Source organism: Dermacentor andersoni, chromosome 10 (genome assembly GCF_023375885.2).
Source record: "Dermacentor andersoni chromosome 10, qqDerAnde1_hic_scaffold, whole genome shotgun sequence".
NCBI lineage: Eukaryota > Metazoa > Arthropoda > Arachnida > Ixodida > Ixodidae > Dermacentor > Dermacentor andersoni.
In genome coordinates this window covers 5,113,592-5,134,833 of record NC_092823.1, presented here as the reverse complement: position 1 = coordinate 5,134,833, position 21,242 = coordinate 5,113,592, and the positions used below count along the sequence as shown (strand labels likewise).

Genomic DNA, 21,242 nt, shown 5'->3' with positions numbered 1-21,242 from the left:
TTTTCAGAGGCAGGCTTGGCGAGGTGGCACTCCTGCCACGATCCTTGTTCGAACCAACTGGGCTGTCCGAAGACGCCGGCAGCAAGGAACGACTGGCCGCCGTCTAAGGAAGGGGGGACTGGGGATTAGTCTCTCGACCACCGCCACCCCTGGACCCAATCAAAGATACAATAAAGTTATATCTCTTTGGACACTTCTGAGCCTTTGACATGGATGCCACCACTGGCTAAAGCTATTCCTGTCCCAGGCATAAGCACAACTTGCTGTGTTGCATGGTTGATCTGGTGGAGCTCAATGGACACCGAGTGGCATCGTCTTTGTGTGTGTGTGTGTGTGCCATGATAGCTTATGTGGTGGTGTGACTTCCCATGTGAACTTCAGTGTTGTGTGTGTTGGGTGCAGTAAATGTGTGGGCACGGCGCTGAGGTGTTTGAGTAGTCATCAAGGAGTGAAAACTCTTGTGTGGAGTTGCGGGGGTGTTGTGTCACGTATGACAAGTGATACCTGGAGTAAAAGTCAATTCTAAGCCTCATCTATCAAAAGCTGTGTACGTGCCAATGCTTGCAACGCTGGACATGGACGCACCACTACAAGCTAAAGCTCTTCCTGTCAACGGTGTGAGCACAAGCTGACACGGTTGGTCTACCAGAGCTCGACACCCAATGATGCTGTCTTGACTTTGCAGTATACATGTGACGTGTGATGCCAGTCATGGACATACTGCTGTTAGACAAGGAAAACTACCAGCAGCCTCAACGATGCTCCCAACTGGTTCGTTAGTACTGCAACTACTGTTAGCTCTTCTACCGCACCATTAGGCATTGTTATAGCCCACATTAATGGATTGAAACACCGCTTTTGAGACCTGCACTGCTCACAGACACACTGCCATTGGACGTGGAGGAGAACTTATATTGTTTCCTAAGCAGTTCACTTTTTTTCCCACAAGGTGGTGATCTTTAAACGCACTCTGAAGTTTCGCGAACATCAAAGCAGAAAGCAAAAATGGCCGCCTTCGGAAGCGGCATGCATGTGCTTCGAAAGATAGCAGAGCTCGCAATCTCACTGTGTCTGCAACCGATTTTATCGATAGATTGAGCAGCAGCGAATCTGAGGATGCTGCCATTTCATTGGACTTTGACTCCTAGAGCAACAACAGTGCAAACAGTCCCTGAACACTGGCAGCCGAAGCCCAGTTAGTTTCGTGTTTCAATTTTGCTTTGGCACGTCTGTGGTTGTTTGAAGTGTTTGAGAGCCTGCCAAGATGGAGACTTATAGAAACTACAAGAAATGCTATGACGGCAAGAAAACGGAGTAGAAAACAAGAGTGTACTGCAAGATATGCAATGTTCTGTTATGTATTACATGGAGGAACTGCTTCGTCATATGGCACGCCCAACTGTAGTGCTTGCAGTTAAATTATTGTAGCGGAAGACCTGTTTAATGAAAAATGTTTATTTTTTTGGAGATGGTGCCTATTTGGCGGCAATACATTTTGTATGTCTCATAATATTTGTTACATTTCTTTCCTATAGTAAATACAAGTGCGTCTTTACAAACTGTTCCAATTTTATCCCGCAATCTCCAATCTGGCATTCATTGTTTTTTGTCTATGTATTACATAAAATATCGAGTACAGTAGTTCCTTATGAATTTATTATGAGTTAATGCTGAGAATGTGTTCATCTTTGAATCAAGCAACATACTAGGCAAACCTATATGTGACAATGTCATTCTTGGAGCAAACATAATTCAGATCTACTTGTTTGCTTGGCTGATTGCAAATCCATCAGTTTACCAAATAAGTTTAACGGGGGAATTATACTGAGCGAAATCAGACAATGGTAACTGAACATGGTCTCAGTAGGGGAATAAACAGGACTGGGTTAAACTGGTCAGGATTAAACTGGTCAGGATTAAACGGGTCAGGATTAAACGGGTCAGGATTGAACAGGATTAAACAGGTCAGGATTAAACAGGATTGAACGGGTCAGGATTAAACAGGCCTAAACAGGATTTAAACGGGTCAGGACTGAACAGGGTCAAACAGGGTCCCGTTCCATAACCCTATTTGATGAAACCCGTTTGAAAACAAATAGGATTTTCTAGTAGGGAGTTGTTTCCTTGAGACGCCTTCAAACAAATTCCTTCCGGAACCTATTGACTCTCCACCGCTTCTCCCCTACCTCCTATCCCAATAGATGTCCAGGCTGCTGTGCCCCACCAACGATCTTTCACGTCACAGTGGAGTGCCAACACGCACCTAATGGCATCAATCCTCCAAACACTCCCACCCCAACCTATCTGCAGTGGGAGGCCGCCTTCTACCACGGCGAACCTCGGGCCCTGCTGGAGCTCGTCAAGGTGGCCACGACGTGGCGGTGGTCATTGGGCCCCTGGGATAGGGTCTCCGACCACGGTAACTGAGCCCTGAATAAATGCTGTCTCTCTCTCTCGCAATGAGCTTCTCTCTGTGACAAGAAATGATCGCGTCCATGTGGGCTAGTGCACAGTATGACGTGATGCGGTGTGGTGCGGTGGGGTGTTGCGAATATGCACTATACTCATTTTAAGACTGTGGCTAGTATCATCTCCAACCAATCAGCTTTGCTGGTAGCCATTCACTTACATCTACTCTCGATTGTGGGAGAGCCAGCAATTTTTTATATGTCTTTACTTGCTTTGCTGCGCCCATGGCTCTTGTCGGCTGTTACAAATTGTAATTTAAGCCCCGGTGAACTGCTGTCTTCAAAACAGATTTCTAAAAGTAACGTGTAATTTTGTCACAGCAGTCAGTTATCTGCAATATGAAGGTACGTAAGAAACTTTCATCGTGGTCTTTCACGGCCGCTTCTTCTAGGTGCAATAATATATAGCTAGCACGGACAATAATCACAGAAAACAATATGATAGCAAAATACACCAGTTTTTTAAGTGCGTGGCGCGAAGAGAAACGGATAACTGCTCGGTAAATGAAATGGTACATAGCCAGATTCACTATATAGATATATATATATAATAGAGACATTGTCAGATACTCTAAATGCACTAACTGAAAAAGTGATAACGCTCGATCGGAATAAGCGTGTTTGAACGACTTTGTCCCGTGTTCAAGAGAGAGCGCACGGCAGCTTTGACCGACGGCCTGTGGCTGGAGCCTTGTCGCGGATGGAACTAGCACGTACACCGATTCTAATACACTAGATAAAACCGAATCCATGTGTACCAATGGGCGTTCCGCGAGAAGGACTCATGTCGATGATCGGACGCTAATATGAACAGCAGCATTAAGAGAAAGGATATAAAATATGAATATACAGACTGAATCGGGGTGACTGGGAAGTACAAAGACCAATGTAATCTCCATGGCTGGTCTGGCAATCTTCTTGAATGTGCCAGCATGTGAAATGAAGTAGAAGCACACAAGTCTCATCGAATAGTATTTGTTATTCTGATCGTATGCGATTCCATCGAGCAGCCCTTTCTGTTCAGATGTAACGCATAACAACAATTTGAATTCCCGAGGGCGTGTCCGATGCAAGCGAGGACTGTTCCGAATGATTCTGCTGCTGGCGAGTCGCGGCTGATGCGCAGAGGACCACCAGTTCCTGAGAAAATGAACGCGTTCCTAGGCAAGTTAACGCACGCGGTTCGATAAATTTTGCTCAGCACGTCCATAGCTGTCAGTCAATACAAACGCCGCGTTTCTGGACAGCCTGCAAATCTGCTAACTCAATTCAAGCAAGGAATGTTTTCTTTTTCTGACAGTCTCACCATGTTTTTATCTCATTGACACTGAGTTGTGCATGTTGTAGAACACATATTATCTCTTGGAGCGAACAAAGCCCACGAAGCGATCAGCCCTCGACGAGCCTAGACTGCTTATGCACCGCAGATGACTTTCAAAATAAGGGCCGCTCAGCAGCGCCATTTTGGCCATACGCAGCCGACGCAGGAGTAGAAGGCCCATCCCCGTTGCCTTGCGCGCGACGGAATACGGCACGCCTCCTCGCCGCGTTCTTCCCTTGCGCGCGCGAGGTCGAGCCCCCATCCTTCTAGGCACACCCTCAAGCACGTTGACTCATACCCACAGCGTACGGCGCGCAGCCTTGATGTTATCGCACTTGGACTTAATAGGGAACATCACGATGGTGAGGGCAACGCCGACGTAGATGAAGGCGGAAATGTGCTTGATGAGCCCACATAATTGCTGTCACATTAACAGATGTCCCTTCGGCAATACAGTGTGTCGCTTTATTGCTTGAATGCTAAACGGACTGCCGTCGACAGTCATCGTGAAATCGGTTAATTAGACCGCAATATGTTATATCACTAATTCCTTTGTTATATGTAAGCAGCTTACCTTATTATTAAATCATCCACATGCTCGCCCTTTTGTTAATGCTTCCCACCTAGTTTTTATATTTACTCAATTTTGATAGCTGTATGCGGTCCCTCTTCAGTTCTTCCTGAACTCTCGGACTTCCTGCTGGAATATTTCTGGCGATGTATAGATGACTCTAACATGACTTTTGAAATAACCTTGCCTTGTTCATAACCCAAACCACAAAACGATGGCATGATGACGTGAGTGAGTTGTGGTACATCGTCTAATTATTTTTTTTTATCGGACGGCTGTTTGCGGAAGGGTAGCATTACGTATCATGGCTCCATATCGACCCATTCTTTGTACTCACCACTGGTCACTATGTATTGGCGCTCCTCTGTTCCTGGTGCTGCTTGAAGAGTCCATGGACGCCTCTCCTTGCGCTTCCTTCGTGGCCATGTCTGGGTGCATGGAAGGAAAAAGAAAACAATTCACAGGATACGAAAACAGTCAGTGCTGATACAAATGCTAAAGATTACACGCCCAAAAATAGTTCGCGCGAACTTTGTCTAGGTAGTGGACTAAACTGACACCAAAAGAAAGTACAGTTTTCAATTCACAGACTCCACGTCCACGGCATTTCTTGCAGAAGAATCCGGAAGCGAATGTTTTTTGGCCCATTTCATTTCCCTTTAGCTCGTTATTTTCACAACTATTAAAATTACTAATAACTTCCCTTATGCTTTCCTTCAATATCTGCTGCTTCATATGGTCGTAGCTGACAAAAATTGGGCCCCTCGTTCCCCTTCTCGATGAAAACATCAGAGACCCACCACTGTACCCTAGCACATTGAATTACGGTTACGAACGGGTCTTGTGACTGAAATATTTGTCACGTAAAAGATCCGCACGTTCACTTTTTATAAGGAAATTGTTCTTATGCGACGCGCCTAACACGCCCAAACGTCTAAAGAAAACGCGCTTGTGCGAGTGAAATTCTTAAGGGTGCTTTATTCCGCCTTTCTTAGGAATGCTTCCATGGCCAAATGATCACGGCTGAGCGCTTATGCGCCGAGCGAACCAGATTCGAAAGGTTACCATTGGTCACGTAATTACGTATACATATATAAATATATGCGCGCTCCTAGACACCAGTCATGATCTCCCTCAAAGACACCTCAAAGTCACGTCCAATACCGAAACTACACACATACAAAACGCAAAGTCGGGGAACGAGCGAACTAGAGGAAAGGTATCGCTTCAATGGACAGTTTTAGCTTCACGTACGCTGAGACTTCACGCACGCAAACGTGGAAGCTCTACGTACCATACGCGCACTGCGCCTGAAACGCTTTTAGCTACACGTACGCGACGCACACTAAAAGCGATCATATGTCGCCATCTATCGCCACGTATAAACACTGCTGCAGCCATAGACATCCAAGACAAATCAAAGCCAAGCCAGTCGAGTTGGATTGGCGCGCAAAACACGTAAAAGTGTGTTCCTGTGCCGATCGGAGCTTCGCAATGCCTAGAAGTCCTTTACGCCACCGTTATCTGCTGTCAGAGTTGTCGTGAGATGAGATAGACGACCTCTTGATGACAAGAAGGAGCGGGAGCTTTTGAAAGGTTCGCTGGACGACGTGGAATACTACTTCAGGCGCAAGAGAGAGTCGGAGCTGTTGCGCTACCGGTCGCATCGTGGACTGCTCGATATCGAGAGCATAGAGCCCTTACTCTTCAAACAGCAGTTTAGGTTCGAAAAGAAAGGACTTCAATGACTTGTTTAGTGCACTTGTGCTACCGGAGACTGTAAAGAGTGCGCAAGACGTCACGGTGCCTGGTCGGGAGGCACGCTATGACGCCTTGCTTACCCGAACAGGTGGTGCGATCTGGAAGGCATATTTGGCAGGCACTCATCGGTGATGTCGAGTGTGGCATCACAGGTGATTTGCCACATCGCAAGCGAGTTTCAGCACTTGCGTAATGACTTCAACCACGACTGGCTGTCCCCTGCCCACCTTGGAGACTTTGCAAGTGTAAGTTAACTTTGTTCTTTTACTTTCGCGGCAGTGCTGCACGTAACCGCGAATAGCTGTTTTTACTGCCTCTCTCCGCAATGGCTATTTTTCTCCTCTCCTCACTGTAGGGTATCCCAGCTCGTCTTTTGTTTATTTTTTACGTGAGGACTAAATTGTCAGTGGTAAATGGAAACTGGAAAGCTCGAAATGTAAAACCAATGCCCCGCGAACTGCCGTCGACATGTGGCGGGATAAAATGTAGAGAAAACAATAACCTCGCCAAGCGACAGTATTGCAAGTACAGAAATTGATATGAGGCATCTACAGAGCAGTCACCTTTCATGCAGAAGTAGCCTCCCCTTCAAAACTTGATTTTTACCCCGAAATCTTGCTCTTCTGTATTTAGGCTGAGCATTTTACCTCGGCAAGTTTCACATAAAGTCGGCATATCAAATATATGTAAACATTGCATGTTGGTGTGTATTTCAAGCTACATACCCTTACTACAGATTACGGACATATAAGTGTGTTGGGGGATGTCATCTAGGACACATGGCTTTATGTAAGGGAGCTACTTAAGGGAAACTAATAGTCCTATTTTTCATTTTAACTAAAACCAGTATTTTGAGCTCGTTTCATTTTGTCATCTCGCAGGCCATCCACAACCGCGGCGCAGCACTGACCAACTGCTGGGCATTCATCGATGGTACGGCACGGCCTATAGACCTCAGACTCTGCCCAGGCGGCGCTGCGGAAAAACCCGTCACCAGCGCCCCCATCGGAGCCTTGGCGCGAACTGAGTAGTGCAAGGAGAGCTGTCCGCAAGCGAAGGTGCATAGGCCACAATGGACCCTTCTCTTTCGTTTGTGTTGAGGCACAGTTTCCTAAAAATCAAGGACCTGGAAAGCTTCTTCCTCCCATCCACGCTTCGGAAAGGAAGCTTAGCAGGGCGAAGTACGTGTACAATATAAAATAAAGTCTAAAGTGTTATTTCGGCCTGCTGCAACTCGCAAGTACAGAGAGCATCAGGTTTGTCTATAGGCAATCAGCATAAAAATCTAAGCATTTCAAATTTTTTCATATTGAATATGTCCTGAACACAAGACTTATTAAGTATCTTCTATATTTTTATGTATCCTATCGTAATGTTTTGTCTTGCAATTATTTACAGAGTAAATCCTTTCATAGCCTTTTCCAGGGCTGCAAGCAGAAAACGTTTTCCAAGGCAGCAAATAGCGTGCGATCATAACGAAAGTAAGCGTCCTACAGTGCCTACGCGCTGCATCTTTCTTTCTCGCAGGAGCTACAGCATCGCTCAGTACCTTAATTTGAACTTTTTGCAGACGCTTCGAGCAACAAGCGCGCACAAATAAATGTAAATAAATGCGACATTTTTTTTCTTTACGCATGTGCGTTATTTCGCAATTACTCATTCAGTGCTCCTACAGCAACTTTATTGCTCACATTTGAAAAACGCAGTCGAGCAGGCTCAGAAGATTGCGAAGCGTGCTTGTTGTATCGGCGCAGGACATACAAAATACCGAAAGTAGAAATGAGCTCGCGATGCAACGATGCTCTAGAATAGGATTTTGAATTCATAAACGAACCAAAATGTTTGGTTAAGCTGACCTGCCAGATCTCTCCGTTCCACTTGTTGAGTCAAGCAGAGACGGACGTCTGTTAAAAGGCGGAGATATCGATGGCACATAAGCAAGATGGTTCGCAACGTTGTTTTTTCTGTTACCAACGAAGTGGCGGCTGCAGATTCTTGAGTTTTCGCTTAGTTACCACGGTCCTCCGTCAGGGCTACGCAACACAATTACAGAAGAACAAAATTGTAGCACTTTCTCATGCGAGCCGCTGTGTTGTGGGGAATGCAAGTAATCCGATTACCCAACAGGTTGAACGGCCTGTATCCAGACCTTTCACCTTCTACGATCGCGATGGAAATCGGTAAAACTGAACGTTGTTATTCCGTCCTTGACGTTCATGGCAATTTACAACACAACAGTAGCGTCGACTGCGGCGTTTCTTCGTAGCGCGCGGAGCTATCGCGGTTGCCGTCGTTTCCGCCATCACTCTGACGAACGAGCCAGCAAGCGCTTTATGGCAGTTCGGAGGCGCGTCCGACTAGCGTAGAAATTCATAGCTCTCTGTCTGGGTGTTAAATGCGCGAAACGCTAGCCATATGGACCAAAATCTAGTTAAATCGTTGTTTCGCAGTCGCTAGCTGCATAGGCAACTTAGCAAGGGAGTCGGGCTTAGCACAACTCAATTACTGCCTCTTCGCACCGGCAGGTGGCGCTACGCGTCTTGCAAAACTCCAGAGTCTGGCGTCCATGTGCCGGCCCAAAAGAAACCAGCGTGACTGCTTCTCCGGCCACAAGCGGATGCATGTAGTGAAGTACCAGTCGGTGATGTGCCCAAGTGGCATTGTATGCCAGCTTGATGGTCCATATCCTGGAAAGCGGCATGATGCAGGTAGGTTGTCTGGTGTCTTATGTGAAAAAAAAAATGTCACTTCCATACAGATGTGATACAGATGCATAAACTTGAACATACTTATTGCACTGTGGAAGAATATGGACAGTGCTTACTTCCATCACATTATAAATTTACGAACTACATGACTGCTTAGAAAGCAAAGCACGAACAGAAAAAGCTATAGTGCCAACCTTAGCCCTTTTGTCCTCATTTACACTTCGATGTGTCTGAAACGGTCTTCCACGTACATTTTAACATACTTTTTGGATGGCTTTGTTGAGCCCGCAGAAAATGTATAATGCATGCAAAGTAAATGTTCACCTGATGTGCTAATTTTAATGTAACTGAAGTTAATTTCGCCGTTATGTGAGTCAATTGAACTCATTTTTTTTATTGCAGGGATACTGCAATGCAGCGGCCTCTATGCCAAACTGGAGAAGCTGGTGGGGCCCCATCACTTCGTCATGTATGGTGATCCGGCCTACCCCTTGAAACCGCTCCTAATGAAGTCTTATGGCGGCTCTTCCTTGACGGCCACACAGCTGGCATTCAACTACAGCATGAGTCGGGTTCGTCAGTCTGTTGAGTGGGGCTTTGGAAAGGTTGTTGCTGAATTTGCCTTTCTAGATTCTAAGAAGAACCAGAAATTGCTGCGCCAATAAGTGTCTGAGATGTATAAAGCTGCCACTATTCTAACTGCCACACATGTATATACGGCAGCCAGGTGTCGCAATACTTTGGACTTCATCCGCCTAGCCTACTTGAGTACCTGAGGCCACGCCATTGAAGTGCTCGTGCATTTTTGTGCTCAGACACTTATCATAATTACGCACACTTGTGCATTGTAAGTGCTATTTGTTGGTTCACTTCTGAGATATTGCTGCATCAGGTTCGTCCTGTCCAAATCCTCCATTGACGCGCCTCACCAACACGAACCTAATTGAAGTAGACGTAGATGGTGTTCCGTTGACGGCGTTAATTGATACTGGAGCCCAAGTGTCCATAATGAGCGCTAACCAATGTCGTCGCCTCAAAAAGTTCTTCCACCTGTAAATAGTTGCTCGTCTTACTGACTCGTCCTTCGCGTAACAATATGTTGATTGCTTTTTTACACATGATTATTTGCATTTGTATGCTGTCATGTTTTGTATCTTTAGCGTATAACTGAACACAAGTTATCTGAAGCACGTTGCTTTCAACGTCGCTTTGGTTGCAGTTTTTTTGCTACCTGCTGTTCCTGTCAAGCATACCATATTATGTGTAACTTCTGGCGCATAACTGAACACAAGTTATCTGAAGCACGTTGCTTTCAACGTCCCTTTGGTTGCAGTTTTTTTGCTACCTGCTGTTGCTGTCAAGCATACCATATTATGTGTAACCTTTGGCGCATAACTGAACACAAGTTGTCTCAAGCACGTTGCTTCCAACGTCCCTTTGGTTCCAGTTTTTTTGCTACCTGCTGTTGCCGTCAACCATGCCCTATTATGTGTAACCTTTCGCGCTTAACTGAACACAAGTGTCTGAAGCACGTTGCTTTCAACGTCCCCTTGGTTGCAGTTTTTTTGCTACCTGATGTTGCTGTCAAGCATACCCTATTATGTCTAACCTTTGGCGCATAACTGAACACAAGTTGTCTGAAGTACGTTGCTTTCAACGTCCCTTTGGTTCCAGTTTTTTTGCTACCTGCTGTTGCTGTCAAGCATGCCCTATTATGTGTAACCTTTGGCGCATAACTGAACACAAGTTGTCTGAAGCACGTTGCTTCCAACGTCCCTTTGGTTCCACTTTTCTTGCGACCTGCTCTTGCTGTCAACCATGCCCTATTATGTTAACCTTTGGCGCATAATGAACACAAGTGTCTGAAGCACGTTGCTTTCAACGTCCCTTTGGTTGCAGTTTTTTCTTTTTGCTACCTGCTGTTGCTGTCTAGCCAGGACATCTTCCATCAGACGATACAGAAATTACGGAAGGCGTTCTCCGCCGAATTTATCTGGGCTTCGCTCACCATACTGTGGCGCGTTTCGACGAGATGAAGCACGTCGCGTCTTGCGATTCAACACATTTTAGGGCTGAATAAAACTTCCACTTGCTTTGCAAGAGCCACTGCGGTGACTGAGGGGCGTCTGTCGCTGCACTGTGCCATTGTGTCTCGCTGGCTTATAAAAACGCACTGTGCGTGAGATGGGCGTAATTTTTTGTTCCGATAGAAATACTAGACAGTTATCGCGGATGAAACTATAGCGTACGCTAAGCAGCGCACATTTATTACGCTTTTTGTTGGCCTGCAAAATCTTCCGATCTCAGAGGCAATATGCCGTCGTCCCGGCTATCACCCAACTTCATCGATAGGTGGCGCTGACATCTCAAAATCAAATTTACGATGGAGAGTGTTGTACTAGCATGTGGATATCTGCCCAGGAGTGACAGGTAGGGTAAACTGCAGTGATCATAGGTTAGTGAGGGCTAGGATTCACCTCAATTTGAAGAGAGAAAGAGCAAAATTGGTCAAGAAGAAACAGGTCAACGTAGAGGCAGTAAGGGTAAACACCGACAAATTCAGGCTGCTACTTGCAAACAAATATGCAGCCTTAGAACAGAGAGATGATGATGACATAGAGCTAATGAATGAAACCGTAACTAGGCTGGCTTCAGAGGCAGCAACTGAAATGGGAGGCAAGGCACCAAGGCAATCAGTAGGGAAGTCCTCCCAAGTAACAAAGGACCTAATAAAGAAACGACAAAGAATGGAAGTGTCCAACTCAAGAGATCAGATAGCATTCGCAGAACTGTCATCACTGATTAACAAGGCGAAAATAAGGGATACTCGAAATTATAACGAGAGAAAGACTGAAGAAGCCGTAAAAAATGGACGCCGTCTGAAATCAGTGAGAAGGAAACTTGGCCTAGGACAAACTATATGTATGCACTGAAAGATAATCAGGGTAATATCAGCAATCTCAAAGGTATCGTAAAGGCAGAGGAATAATTCTATAATGACCTGTACAGTACCCATATAACCCACGATACCTCCATTAGAAACAGTAATGAACAGGATACAGAAACTCTTCCAATAACTACCTATGAGGTCAGAAGGGCCCTGCAAGACATGAAACGAGGAAGAGCGGCAGGAGAAGGTGGAATAACAGTCGATTTAAGATGGAGGAGACATAATCCTTGGAAAACTGGGGGCTCTTTATACGAAGTGTCTATCGACTGCAAGGGTGCCAGAAAACTGGAAGAATGCAATCATTATACTAATCCACAAAAAGGGAGACGTTAAAGAACTGAAAAATTATGGGCCCCATTAGCTTACTCCCAGTATTATATAAAATATTACCCAAATAATCTCGAATAGAATAAGGGCAATACTGGACTTTAGTCAACCAAGGGAACAGGCTGTCTTCAGAAAGGGATACTCTACAATGGATAACATCCATGCCATTAATCAGGCAATCGTGAAATCCGCAGAGTATAAGAAACCTCTCTACATGGCTTTCATAGATTACGAGAAGGCATTCGGTTGAGTAGAGATATCAGCAGTCATAGAGGCATTACGTAATCCAGGAGTGCAGAACGCTTACGTAAATGCCTTGGAAATTATCTATAGGGGCTATCATCATCATCATCAGCCTATTTTATGTCCACTGCAGGACGAAGGCCTCCCCCACCGATCTTCAATTAGCCCTGTATTCCGCCAACCGATTTCAACAAGCGCCCGCGAATTTCCTAATTTCATCGCACCACCTAGTCTTCTGCCGTCCTCGACTGCGTTTCTCTTCTCTTGGTATCCATTCTGTAACCCTAATGGTCCAACGGTTGTCTGACCTGCGGATTACATGACCTGCCCAGCTTCATTTCTTTCTCTTAATAGACAGCTTTAGAATAGCGTTTGTCACCTATACGTACGTTAAGCGTAATCACCTTTGCGGTATGTTATGGTGCGCGCCCGTTCAAGACCTTTAGTTTGCAGTATGGGAACGCAAACGTAAGGAATACGTTATAAAACAGGGCGCCGTCTGGTGCCTTTTGCCAAACATATTCAAGTCAGGACAATCCATTAGCAACCATTCTGCTGTAGCTATGCCGACGCGTCCCGTTAGGTCCACGGGCGCCGGAATCGCCGAACGATTTCAGAAATTGGAAGCGCTATGCGCTCATAACGTTTCAGGTGAGTTTAGAGAAAGCGAAAGCTCATTTCAATAGTTAATGGCCATCAACGCGAGTCAGAGCGCAGCCATCACGTGAATTCACGCTGAAGCGGGATCCATGGGTGCCGCCATGTTCGACAGCGCTATTTCTTAACGTACGTAAACATTCGAACGTTAAACTCGCTTAATGACGTACGTTATTATAGTACACGTAAACCGCAGAAACCCAATAACGCTCAGAGCATGCGCAGTGATGAAAACGCTATTTCTTTACGTACGTAATGCGTTTCCGTTTGGTTGCAAACGCTAAACTAAAGCTGTCTAATGTCAATTAGAATATCGGCTGTACCCGTTTGCTCTCTGACCCAAACCGCTCTCTTTCTGTCTCTTAAGGTTATGCCTAGCATTCTTCGTTCCATCGCTCTTTGCGCGGTCCTTAACTAGTTCTCAAGCTTCTTTGTCAGTCTCCAAGTCTCCGCGCCATATGTCAGCACCGGTAAAATGCACTGATTGTATACTTTCCCTTTAAATCATAACGGTAAGCTCCCAGTCAGGAGCTCACGATGTCTGCTGTATGCGATCCAACGCATTTTCATTCTGTGATTTTCCTTCTGGTGGTCAGGGTTCCATGTGATTATTTGACCTAGGTAAACGTACCCCTACACCGCCTATAGAGACTGACTGGCGATCCTGAATTCTTGTTCTCTTGCCCAGGTATTCGTCATTATCTTCGTCTTCTGCATAATAATCTTCAAGCCCACTCTTACGCTCTCTCTGCTAATGTCGTCTATAATTTGTTGCAACTCGTCTGCAGTGTTGGTGAACAAAACAATGTCATCTGCAAAGCGAAGGTTGCTGAGATATTCGCCGTCGATCCTTACTGCTAGCCTTCCCAGTTTAATAGCTTGAATACTTCTTCCAAGCACGCAGTGAATAGCATTGGCGATTGTGTCTCCTTGTCTAACCCCTTTCTTTATAAGTATCTTCCTACTTTTCTTGTGTAGAATTAAGGTGGCTGTGGTATCTCTGTAGATATTTTCCACGGTCTTTCTGTAAGCGGTGTGTACTCCTTGCTTACTTAATGCATCTATGACTGCTGGTATCTCTATTGAATCAAATGCCTTTTAGTAATCTATGAAAGCCATATAGAGATGTTTATTGTACTCTGCGGATTTCTCGATTACCTGATTAATGACGTGGATGTGATCCGTTGTAGAGTATCTCTTTCTGAAGCCAGCCTGTTCCCTTGGTTGACTAAAGTCCAGTATTGTCCTCATTCTATTGGAGATTATTTTGGTGAATATTTTATATATACTGGGACTAAGCTAATGGGACCATAATTTTTCAATTCCTTAAGGTCTCCCTTTTTGTGGATTGGTATATTGTTTCTATTCTTCCAGTTTTCTGGGACCCTTGCAGCATTATGCCTCCTTCATCTTTGATTAAATCGACTGTAATTCTATCCTCTCCTGCTGCTTTTCCCCGTTTCATGCCTTCCTAGGCACTTCTGACCTCATCTCTAGTTATAGGAGGAGTTTCTGCATACTGTTCATTATTGTTTTCAATAGAGCAGTCCTGAATCCTCTGGGTACTGTAGAGGTCAGTATAGAATTATTCTGCTGCTTTTACTATACCTTCGAGATTGCTGATGAAATTACCCTGCTTAAATTTCAGTGTTTGTCCTATGCCGAATTTCATTCTCACTGATTTCAGGCTGCGTCCATCTTTTACGGATTCTTCAGTCTTTCTCACGTTATAGTTTCGAATATCACTTATTTTCCCCTTGTTGATGAGTTTTGACAGTTCAGCGAATACTACCTGATGTCTTGAGTTGGGCACTTTCATTCTTTGTCGTTTCTTTATTAGGTCCTTTGTTACTTGGGAGAGCTTGCCTACTGGTTGCCTTGGTGCCTTGCCTCCCACTTCAATTGCTGCGTCTGAAGCCAGCCTAGATACGTTTTCATTCATTACCTCTATGTCGTCTTCATCTCTCTGTTCTAGGGCTGCATATTTGTTTGAAAATACCAGCCTGAATTTGTCTGCTTTTACCCTTACTGCCTCTAAGTTGACCTGTTTTTTCTTGACCAATTTTACAAGTTAATCGCAGCCCTCACTAACCTATGATCGCTGCACTTTACCCTGCCTATCACTTCTACATCCTACACTATGATGGGATCGGCAGAAAGTATGAAACCAATTTCATTTCTTGTTTCACCATTAGGGCCTTTTCAGGTCCACTTTCTGTTGCTACGCTTCCTGAAAAAGGTGTTCATTATTAGCAGCATACTCCTTTCTGAGAATTCTACTATCATCTCTCCTCTAGCGTTCCTAGAATCGACGCCGTAGTTGCCAATTGCTTGTTCGCCAGCCTGCTTTTTCCTTACTTTTGCATTGAAATCGCCTATTACTATAGTATACTGAGTTAGCACTTTTTTCATCGCTAATTCAACATATTCGTAATGGTTCTACGGGTACCTTAATTCTAAACAAGAAAAGCAGGAAGATACTTATGCAGAGAGGGGTCAGACAGGAAGACACACTCTCTCCAATGCTCTTCACTGCGTGCTTGGAAGAATTATTCAAGCTAATAAATGGGGGGGGGGGGGGGGCTTAAGAATAAGTAGCGACGGCGAATATCTCAGCAACCTACGTGCCGATGACATTGTTCTATTCAGCAACAATGCAGACGAGTTACATCAAATGATGGAGGACCTTAACAGAGAGAGAGTGTAAGATTGGGGTTGAAGATTAATATGCAGAAGACAAAGACAATGACGGGCAAAAAAAAAAAAAAACAAGAGTTTAGGATCGCCGGTCTGCCTCTGGAGTCTGTGAAGGAATACGTTCACGTAGGTAAAATACCAACAGAGAACCCTGATCCTGAGATGGAAATTCATAGAAGAATAAAAATGGGTTGGATCGCATACGGCAAACATTGTGAGCTCCTGACTGGAAGTTTACCATTATCATTGAAAAGGAACGTGTACAATCAGTGCATTTTACCAGTCCTGACATATGACCTAGGACATATTTTCCTGGCTTGGAGACTGACAAAGAAGCTTGAGAACAAGTTAAGGATCGCGCAAAGCGCGATGGAACGAAGAATGCTAGGCATAGCGTTAAGAGACAGAAAGAGAGCGGTTTGTGTCAGAGAGCAAACGGGTATAGCCGATATTCAAATTGACATTAAGAGAAAAAATGAAGCTGGGCAGGTCATGTAATGCACCGGTTAGGTAACCGTTGGAGCATTAGGGTTACAGAATGGGTACCAAGAGAAGGGAAACGCAGTCGAGGACGGCAGAAGACTAGGTGGAGCAATGAAATTAGGAAATTGGCGGGCGCTAGTTGGAATCTCATCGTACAAGACACACTTTTCAAGTGGGCGGCCCTCGCATGCGCACCGTTACCTTTTCCGCCTCATTTTTTTGCCATGCTACTACAGAATGCAACAACCTGCCCTACCAAATCGCCGCCATCATTTGCCCTTGTACGTTCATGGAGAGTGTCACAGCGCACTTTTCACAATGAAAATAACTTGTGTTAACAGACTTATATGCTCGTGCAATTTTAGTTTGTATTATTTAGGTCTATGTATTTGCGCTGACGTATGTAACACTTTAGCTCATCTAGTTTTTTGTTGTTGTTTGCGTGTTCAGTTATGTATTATGCATATTTTGTGCGAATGTATCCCCACCCCTTATGTAATATCCCTATCAAGGGGTCTTTAAGGTAATAAAATGAAATGAAAATGAAATGGGCTGGCGCAGGACAGAGGCAATAGGAGATCGCAGGGAGAGGCCTTCGTCCTGCAGTGGACATAAAAACGGCTGCTGCTGCCGCTGCTGCTGCTGATGATCTGCCCAGCGGTCGATTTAGGAATCAGTGGCCTCTTTGAAGCCCTTGGGTTCAGCGAGAGCAGGGGTAAATTAAAAATGTCTGCAATAGACATTAGTAAGAGGCGACTGGGAGATTGGAGGAAGAAAAGCAGGGAAACGACAAACAACGGAGGCGTAATAAAACATAGTTTACAATAGGGACTCCGAAACTTCGGTTCTGGAAATTCATCGTGTTTTTTTTTTGCTTTTCTTCCTTTCTTAACAAAGGTAGGACATAAGGCAATATAAAAACAAGAGCTTCGCGGCGCAATCGTCCGCCCCATTCCAACGGGGACGCGTATAGCATCCATCCATACATCCCGTTAGGCTTCTACTCGTTCTAAACGAGAAGCGATCTCGAAAACTCCACAAGGTTATCCATAACACTCTGTCGTTGAAGCGGCCTGAGACTAAGTGAATGCCGTTTACACAGTCATTTGCTACGAACGAAGCGAATTTCACAAAATCAACACCAAATTCAATTCTAAGCGGGCAGCAGGGACCGCCGCCATGTGTTACGTAAACTGCGTAAATCACGCAAAGTGGGCAACGCTAAATCTTAGAAACAGCGTGCGTACGCGTACGCTATGGGTGGTTTAGCGTTCTGCACACGCGCAGTGACGACCCGCTATACGCACTGGTATAGCGTACGCTAACCTAAAGCCGTGCCGCAAAAGACCCAGGTGTAGCCCCTGTTACCGGTTTGCGTGTGGCCGTGGCTTTGCAGGGCCGCCTGCAGAGTCGATTGTTCTCCGCACTCCAGGCACACGTGCAGCTTGCTGTCCGGGTGCGCTGCCCGCGACAAATGCCTCTGGAGGCTTGACATGTTGCACAGGACCTTGTCGCATATGGGGCACCTGGTACCTTGTGCTTCACTGCATTGCCAAAAATGAAGGCATCACAAAATTTATTTAACAGCCATATAAAAATAATTAGTAAGGTTACCAGAGCCATACGGGGTAAAATTTTGAAAATGACTTATGAGGAAGCCTCCTGTTCCGTACTGAAGTACATTTCAAACACAGAAATGCTTTCACGCAATTTACCCTAAACAGATTTTAATGGAATCAGCTGCACTCGTAAGAACACGTTTAATACTACTGACAGTACAGGAAGACGCAGTTAAATTCGTGGCACTAATATTCTTGTGTACAAAGATTGCCGTAAATCGTCACCTAAGCAGTGGACTGCAGCACAAGCTTTTACGAAACTAACTCTGCACCAAGAAGAGATGTGACCTTCTAATGCAGATAAGTACATACGAAGTTCAAGTAACCCAAGTGCACAAATGTGGTTTATTAATTTGCATTGTATATGACACTGAAGCAATGTCTACTGCGATTTGGAGAAGTGCCACTTTCCATTCAGTGGGTTACTACAGACTGCCGTACAATAGGTCAATGTGTTCCGCTTTGGATGAGGCGCAGTTTGCACAATTGTGACATTTTTACCCATCGCTGAGTGACAGATCTTTAAACTCGATGCTTGAAATTTCCGAAAATTTGTTGTCTTAAAGGGGCCTTGTGCCACCTCTCGAGCTTAGCGAGAGAAAAAAAAAAAAAGACATTCCGCGGATGGCATACGCCGCTCTGAACATCGCCATATTTTGCGCTTGTGCTCGGCGCCTGGGGCTCGCAAACCCCGACCGAAGTCACGCTTTCCTCAAACACTTCAACCAAGGCCTTCGTAGAGCGCTTGCTGGACGAGTGGGTAATGCATCCTTGACTTGGGCAGCGTGAACTAACCGAGACGGAAGGAAAGAAAGCACATCGCAGACCATCAGTTGAGGATTTCTTTTAAAAAAGGATATATAGACGCGCTGAAAACAGGTGGAAAAACATAAGCGATGGCAAACAACAGTACCTTTGTTGACTTGCCGTGGTTGCTCAGTGGACTGCTGAGCACGAGATCGCGGCACTGAGTCCCGGCCACGGCGGCCGCATTTCGATAGGAGCGAAAATACCCGTGTGCTTAGATTCAGGTGCACGTTAAAGAACCCCAGGTAGTCGAAATTACCGGAGTCTTCCACTACAGCGTGCCTCATAATCAGAAAGTGGTTTTGGCAAGTAAAACCCCATAATTCAATTCCTAATTAACATTGTTTGTCCAGCTACATGACATTTGCACATCTTTAAGCTTTGGCTAAATTTAGCTAGGAGACCCTGTCTACTGACACGTGTACTTATTTATTCTTTTCTCGGTGACTGAATTTCACCCACTAACTCCTTGAAGTTATCACTGAGCTCAATACACGCCCGCATGATTGGAACTTATTGGAATGTTATCGATGGTTCTATTCATTGTGTGTTGTCACCGAACCTTGTGCAATCTGATCGCATGTATTCGCGACGCGAATTGTGTAGTACTTTCTGGAAGACAAGCGGGCACCAGCAATTATTCTGGAACCTTCGATGACTACTGTATAAAAGCCGACGCGCTTGACCCGAAGATCAGATTCTGACGATCGTCCACTGTGTTCGCCGCTATCCTTGCGCTTTGAAGGTAACCTGCTTTGTGGGCACAGGTTCGCCCAATAAAATTTATTTTCGTCCTTCACAGTTCTGGTACTGTGTTCTTGACGGTCACTACCCCGTGACAATATGGTAATAGATGTGGTATTGAAAATAGAAGACACCAGAATAAATTTCATTTTTCTTCACGATTTTTGTTCTTTTATTAAAATGAATGCTCAATGCTTTTTTAACCTTCTTTTGTTTGCTTTTTAAATTTATTAATTGGTCACCAAGGTGACTATCGCTTTATGATCGCTGTGATAGGCGGGCTCTGTGACGACAGTGGAAAGGTTCGTGAACAATGTGAGGACTATCGTTACTGGTGCATGCCTGTTATCATCTGCCGTTCGTGTGCTGTATTTCCCTCTCTACTGTTAACACTAACCTTCTTCCCCCATGGGTCTATTTATGTACGGACCACAATAATTAACCAGCACAGATTGTGCTCCGATCTTGTGCCTCCCGTCGTTCCGGTCGCCAGTCGATACATGGTGTCAGCGGTGGGGCAGCTGCCCGCGTCAGAGAGCAGCAAGGGCGGTGACCAAATTCAGGCAGTAAGAATGGATAGCATAAAACCTCCCGTACAACTGCGCATCACCGGATACGGCGGCAAGAGCTGGAGCCTTTTCAAACAAACGTTTGAAATTTTTTGGCAAGCAACGTCGTTAGGCGAAAAGCCAAAATCAAGCGCAGTAAAAACAGCTCAGCTTCTCATCTTGGTGGGTGAAGACGCACTAAAGGTCTTCAATAACTTCACTTTGGCCATGGTGGGAAAGCAAACTACCTGGCAGCAGTAGCGACGATTTTGGGGACAAGCCGTTTGTACTTGCCGCAGATTGTCACCATGCCTGCTGCACTATCAGCGTCTGCATCGCCCCGTCTGCCACGTGCCGAACGGAGGACGACTTTCCCAGCTCCAGGGACAAGGCGGCGCTCTTGTCAGCGAGATGGTGCCCTCTAGATCACATTGGCTCTGGGAACCAATTTCACTTGGCAGCAGTAGTGAAGATTTTGGAGACTATCCTAAACCGTTGTTTGTAGTTGTTGCAGGTTAGCGCCACATTTTTTTTCTCACGAGTGGAACTGGTGTACTTAAAGTCACTGCTGCTGCCAAGCTGTCATTGCTATTTGCAGAGTGTTTTTCCTTTCACTCTTACGAAATTGTGGTATCGTGTATGCGCGCTTCTTTCTTCCTGTTTATTTTTGGTTTTTGCACTAGGGTACAATGGCAAAGGATGTCAAGCGTGTCAGAGAAGAAATGAAAAATTATTTTGCCAAGCTTAAAGATCTCCGGGAATTTAAAGGTTCGAAAGGGTCACTGGAGAGAGAGTTGAGAATGGAAATCCGTGAGCTTAAAGCTGAACAAAAAAACATCACCCAAAGCCTCGAATTTGCCCATGAAGCAATCATAGACCTCAGACGTAAATCACAAAGCAAAGAAGCAAAAAACGCACAGCTCAGGAAGGAGAGTGAGGCTCTAAATGCAAAGTGCATAGCGTTGCAGGGTACGGCAGAGAAGCTAAATAATCGTTTAGCAAATGCAGAGCAGTATTCAAGGAAGCGCAGCTTTGAAATAAAGGGCATCTAAAAACAAGCAAACGAAAGCGTTCCGGACATCCTGTCCAAAATAGATGGCGTCATCAACGAACCGATAACTGCAAGTGATATCGAAAACTGCCACCGCGTGCCGACTCGGAACAGTGACAATATGAGCATTGCAGTTCCATTCCGGTCGCGTACGAAGCGAGATGCAGCCCTAAAAAGCACAAGGAAGACTAGGTTGACTAATGCCGACATTGGACTTCGCGGCCGGACTCCAATTTATGTGAATGAGCATCTCTGTCCAGCACAAAAAAGGCTTCTCGGAATGGCCA

General features: G+C 45.2%; 1 protein-coding gene across 2 annotated transcripts in view; it reads right to left on the bottom strand.

Annotated features, from left to right (window-relative positions):
• LOC140213771 (uncharacterized) overlaps positions 1-21,242 on the bottom strand; it is a 231,441-nt gene that overhangs the window by 116,720 nt on the left and 93,479 nt on the right. The window contains exons 1-2 of one of the 2 annotated variants that reach the window (XM_072285097.1): positions 17,555-17,722; positions 4,698-4,788 (exon numbers count right to left, since the gene is read on the bottom strand). In XM_072285097.1, the coding sequence (XP_072141198.1) occupies positions 4,698-4,788; positions 17,555-17,681 (218 nt within the window). In that variant the 5' untranslated portion in view covers positions 17,682-17,722. Of the gene's footprint in view, positions 1-4,697; positions 4,789-17,554; positions 17,723-21,242 lie in introns of those variants that run through there. The other variant, XM_072285098.1, reaches the window with a different exon arrangement.